We start from the raw sequence: 5122 nt of genomic DNA on the forward strand, positions 1-5122 counted from the left end.
CACAGGTGGACCATAATCAAGTAATCAATCCCATAGTATAAATATCGCTGACTTACCTCTATCCACTGACGGTTTATCAGCATCCCTCCTCCACCCCATCTCCTCACTTCAAGTTCACTTTATAAATAGACGGGGAAGGGGGGGTACTCTAGGTTCGGGCCATTCCCGAGCTCGGAGCCCTTCCCCGGACAGCACGCCAAATACGCATTCCATACCTCAGCTAATTATATGTAAGCGTGAACTATTGAAATCAGCAGTGTCCAAGCCTGCTATGTATCAGTGTAGATTAATGTAATTTTAAGATGAGAACAAAACATGACAAAATATATTAACTTACAGAGCTCTTTTGCAGGTTTTGATGACCGCTGATAATCTAATGAGACACTCGTCTGATTTCTTGAATTTCTGAAGCTCAAACTCCTCCAGCTCCTCCTCTGATGTCAACAACACAAAGACCAAAGCAGACCACTGGGCAGGTGAAAGATCAGCAGATGAGAGACTTCCTTTGCTAAGGTGGGTCTGAATGTCTTTCACCAGAGTTTGGTCGTTCAGTTCATTCAGACAGTAGAACAGATTGATGGATCTCTCTGGAGACAGATTAGACTCTAATTTCTGCTTGATGTACTGAACTATTTCCTCTTTGCTCTGCTCATTTCTATTTTTCTGTGTCAACAGACCCTGTAAGAGTCTCTGATTGGACTGGAGTGACAAACCAAGGAGGAAGCGAAGAAAAAGATCCAGGTGTCCATTATCACTCTCTAGTGCCTTGTCCACTGCAGTCTTGAGCAAATCAATCATGATTTTTTTGGATTGTCCAAGAAGCACTTGAAGGAAATTTTTGTTTTTCTGTTCTGTAGAGTCTTGATCAAACACATATTTCTTCTTTATGTCTAGAAACAGATGTGCATAAAGGGCTGCAATAAACTCTTGAATGCTCAAGTGAACGAAGCAGTACATGGTACCAAGAGTGATCCCTGTTTCCTCCTTAAAGATCTGGGTACACATGCCTGAGTACACTGATGCCTTATAGACGTCAATACCACAGGCTTCCAGATCTGTGTCATAGAAGATCACATTGTTTCTTTCCAGCTGATCAAATGCCAGTTTCCCCAGTGAAAAGATGGCATCTTTATCCCAGGAAACATCTGGTGTATGTTCTCCATCATACTTTCGTCTGCTCTGCTGGATCTGAAATCTGAGGAAGTGTGTGTACATTTGTGTCAGAGTCTTAGGAGTGTCTTCAGTATTTGACTCCTGCAGTGTTTTGGAGACATCATCAGCCTGATTGTTTTTCACAACATTATTTCTTTTCTCCTCTAAAATGTTCTGGAGAACAGTGGCTGAAATCCAGCAGAAGACTGGGATGTGGCACATGATAAAGAGACTCTTTGATTGTTTAACATGATCAATGATTTCTTTGGCCTGATTCTCATCCGTGAATCTTTTTCTGAAGTACTCCTCCTTTTGTGCATCATTGAATCCTCGTATCTCTGTCAGCCGGTCGATACAGTCAGGAGGAATCTTACTGGCAGCTGCTGGTCTGCTGGTGATCCAGATGAGAGCAGAAGGAAGCAGATTTCCCTTGATGAGGTTCGTCAGGAGAACATCCAGAGAGACTGGTGATGAAACATCAGACCACGTCTCATTATCCTTAAAGTTTACAGGAAGTCGACATTCATCCAATCCGTCAAGAATGAACAAGACTTTGAATTGATTTCTTCTCGTAAGGTTCAGTCCTTTTGTCTCTGGGAAAAACTGAGTTATAAGGTCCATCAAACTCAGTTTTTCTAGCTCCTTTAAGTTCATCTCTCTAAATGGAAGAGGAAATATGAAGCTGATATTTTGATTTTCTTTTCCTTCGGCCCAATCCAGAACAAACTTCTGCACAGAGACTGATTTTCCGATGCCAGCAACTCCTTTTGTCAGTACAGTTCTGATCTGCTTGTCTTGTTCAGGTGCTTCAAACAAATGTTTGCACTCAACCTGTATCTCCTGTGGTTCATGACGTCTGGAAGCAACTTCAATCTGTCTCACCTCATGTTCAGTATTGACCTGTTCACTACAACCCTGAGTGATATAGAGATCTGTGTAGATGTTCTTCAGAAGTGTAGAGTCTCCTTGCTTTGCAATTCCTTCAGACACACATTGATACTTCTTCTTTAGGCTACACTTTAGCTGATGAATGAAGACCAGTTCATCTAAACAGAAACAAAAATACAGATATTTTTTAGTCTTAGTTTCTCTCCTACATTTTATAAGTGACAGTCTGACAGATGATCATGAGTCTCTTACCTTCTAGAGTATCAGCAGCTTCATCTTGCTTCATCTCTCTCAGGAAGTAGAGCGTGAGATCAAGAGCTGCTTCTTTCATGCTGCATCTGTTCTCATTAAAGTCCTTCACAAAGTATTGCGTGTCCTCTTTTTGTAATATTTTCTTAAACTTTTCTAGTTCTTTCTTCAGAAATGTCGTTATTTTGCCCTCAAGATCCTACAAAGAAAGAAAAGAATGAATGAGAGAAAAAAATCCTATATTTGGTCAAAATTATGAATTCAGTTATTAAACATATTCATCAAAAATCAAGTTGACACAAACATTACTTTGTTGTAAATATGAATAAAAAAGGGTTTCATTCTTATTTTATAGGTTCTTAAAAAGAAAAAAATTGAAATAAAAGTTGTCACACTCTTATTCAATAACATATTTGTTTATTATAATTATTAAATATTCTTGAAAATGTGTTTTATTACCTGGAAGATCTGCAGGAGACTGTCTGTATAATTCTTGTGGTTCCTGTGAGACTGTAAATCTGGATCTAATGTTTCACACTGAAGCCTGATAGTAAATAAAATAAATCAAAATACTGCATTTTTAGGGAAAGAAATATGTATATATGACCAAAATATCTTGTAAACATTTTAGCAAAGAGAAAAACAATAAATAAGTGATAGATTTATGGACTACAAGTAGTTTTATGATAAGTATTCACTGATACCCTTTCTGACACAGTCCATGTTTAAAGAAAAATAAGAAACAGATCAAATACCGTTTGGTTCGTGATGTTGTTTCTTCACTGAAGTTTGGTACTAAACCCTTTGACTCGTCACTCTTCACAGACACAGAGCTGGACACATGTGAGTCTGATCTTACACTAATGACACAAAGAACAAAACACTTTACTACAGGAGCTCCTTCAGTCTCATTTAAAGAGCTTCACTGTTGAGGATGGTAATGAAGCACAGTATAGACATGCATTTGTTCATCTATGACTATGGATAGATGGAAAGATATATTCATGTTTGGCTGCATGATCTATTTTCATGGTTAATTTATACCTCCTTGTGTCTGCTTGTGTGATTGTGTTACTGGAAAGAAGCTCCAGACTGAGTTCAATAAAGAGGAAATCAGTCATTTATTGTTTTATTTCATTCATTTCTATCACAAGCATCTTAGTGGAGAAATAAGCCAACACAACATTATAATGTTTCTCACTGAAGTTCGGTACTTCACCATGCTTTGACTGGTCACTCTTCACAGACACATGTGAGTCTGATCTTACACTAATGACACAAAGAGAGAAGAGAAACTTTTCTACAGGAGGTTCATCTGTGTTTTATACTGACACACATTCTCTCTAGTCCTTCACAGAAACATCTGCAGAGTTTTAAAGACGGCAGACATTCTTGTTCACAGACTCACATTTGTTTATCAATTTCTGTAAAGTACTTAATATATGAGACTAAATATAATTTTACAAATATTCGACTTATCTAATTAAAGAGATTTTATTTTTCATTTTCCTTTTTGACTAAAACAGAAATGTCAGCGCTACACAGTTCTGTTAGCATATTTCAATTAAAGGGACCATATGACACTATTTTAAAAGTATATCACTTTGTTTATTGGGTGTAATAACAGTAACAGTGTCGTTGTAAAAATTACTGTATCTGTTTGACCTTTGGGTCGTACGGCTCAGGAACAGAGTTATTAATAAATCTTAAACACTGAATCCAAACAAAGAGGGTTTGCTTTCTCATCCAAACACACAGCGTCTCCACAACATGACGACAACACTACAACTCACTGAAGACTCGTCTTCTCTTTGTGTAAAACTTTGGACAGCATTACGCTAATATTTCACATTGTGATGCACACATTTGTGAAATTAATATCTGGATTCAGTCAAGGCATTTTAATCATTTCTGGATCAGTGTTCTCTGTTAGACAGAATAAATCACTTTACAGGAGACTGTGACCTTTGTAACTTTGAAGATCTTACACAAACAGATACATTACACACTAAAGGAAAATGAGAACAATCAAAAAGCATCATATGACCCTTTAAATTAAGTTTGCAACCATTTTTTATTGTCTGACAGTCAATTTATGACCTAAAAACCTATAATTTAATGGAATAATTTAATTAAGTGCATATCCAGTGCTGAAGAGCGACTGTAAAATAATTGAAAATTATTATTTAGATTTTCAGTTCTCAGATATTTATCATCAGTTGGCTACTTTTGAAATATTTTTATGTTATTTATTTTTTAATTAGGAAGTTATGAAGTTGTGCAAATCATTTGTAAATATAAAACAGAGTTTGTAAAGGTTGTGTTTTTTCCATCAATCCTCTGAAAGTGCAGCAGTGTTTAAAATGATTGTCTGAAAGCAGACTCAGTCTTACCTCTGTTTCTGTGAGAGACTCATCTTTCCTCTCTTCTCTGACAGACTGCAGCTAAACTGTCATTGATCAGCACTGGCTTGAGACAACAATCTGCTGTTCAGTGTGACCTGGAGATGATGAGGTTAATGAGATCAAGAAATATGTTCAGTTAGCAGCAACAGCAATAAAACACTATATAAAATAAAGTGAGCTACAAACTAATGCACTGCCATGTAGATTAATGTAGGTCAACTCGCTTCACCCGAGAATACACACTCACAATGTGATTATAATACTACCAAAAATATATAATCATAACCTTTCCATCATTCCATACCGAAATCCCACTTAGCCAGACAATGAAAATATAAATAAATAAATATAAAAATTATTTTTTTTGGTATGAGTAGGAGACTGTAATTTACACCATAAGTGTAAAAAAGGTTTAGCTTTAATGATTA

The 5122-nt window shown here is 36.6% G+C and overlaps 1 protein-coding gene across 1 annotated transcript; it reads right to left on the minus strand.

Annotated features, from left to right (window-relative positions):
• Positions 1-333: 333 nt before the first annotated feature.
• Positions 334-3410, minus strand: LOC132097320 (protein NLRC3-like). The gene is made up of 5 exons (XM_059502943.1): positions 3334-3410; positions 3045-3209; positions 2749-2833; positions 2293-2488; positions 334-2198 (listed from the first exon to the last, which is right to left on the minus strand). The coding sequence occupies exons 1-5, from the start codon at positions 3408-3410 to the stop codon at positions 334-336; spliced, it is 2388 nt and encodes a 795-aa protein (XP_059358926.1).
• Between the last annotated feature and the right edge of the window lie 1712 nt (positions 3411-5122).

Source organism: Carassius carassius, chromosome 21 (genome assembly GCF_963082965.1).
Source record: "Carassius carassius chromosome 21, fCarCar2.1, whole genome shotgun sequence".
NCBI classification, from domain to species: domain Eukaryota; kingdom Metazoa; phylum Chordata; class Actinopteri; order Cypriniformes; family Cyprinidae; genus Carassius; species Carassius carassius.

Bases quoted from the DNA above. Each gene is read 5' to 3' on its own strand.
- LOC132097320 (XM_059502943.1), bottom strand. From the start codon at position 3,410: ATGACTGATTTCCTCTTTATTGAACTCAGTCTGGAGCTTCTTTCCAGT. The intron at 3,210-3,333 runs GTATAAATTAAC...TCAACAGTGAAG, and splicing joins ACACAAGCAGACACAAGGAG to CTCTTTAAATGAGACTGAAG. The intron at 2,489-2,748 runs GTAATAAAACAC...CTTTCTTTGTAG, and splicing joins GTCTCCTGCAGATCTTCCAG to GATCTTGAGGGCAAAATAAC.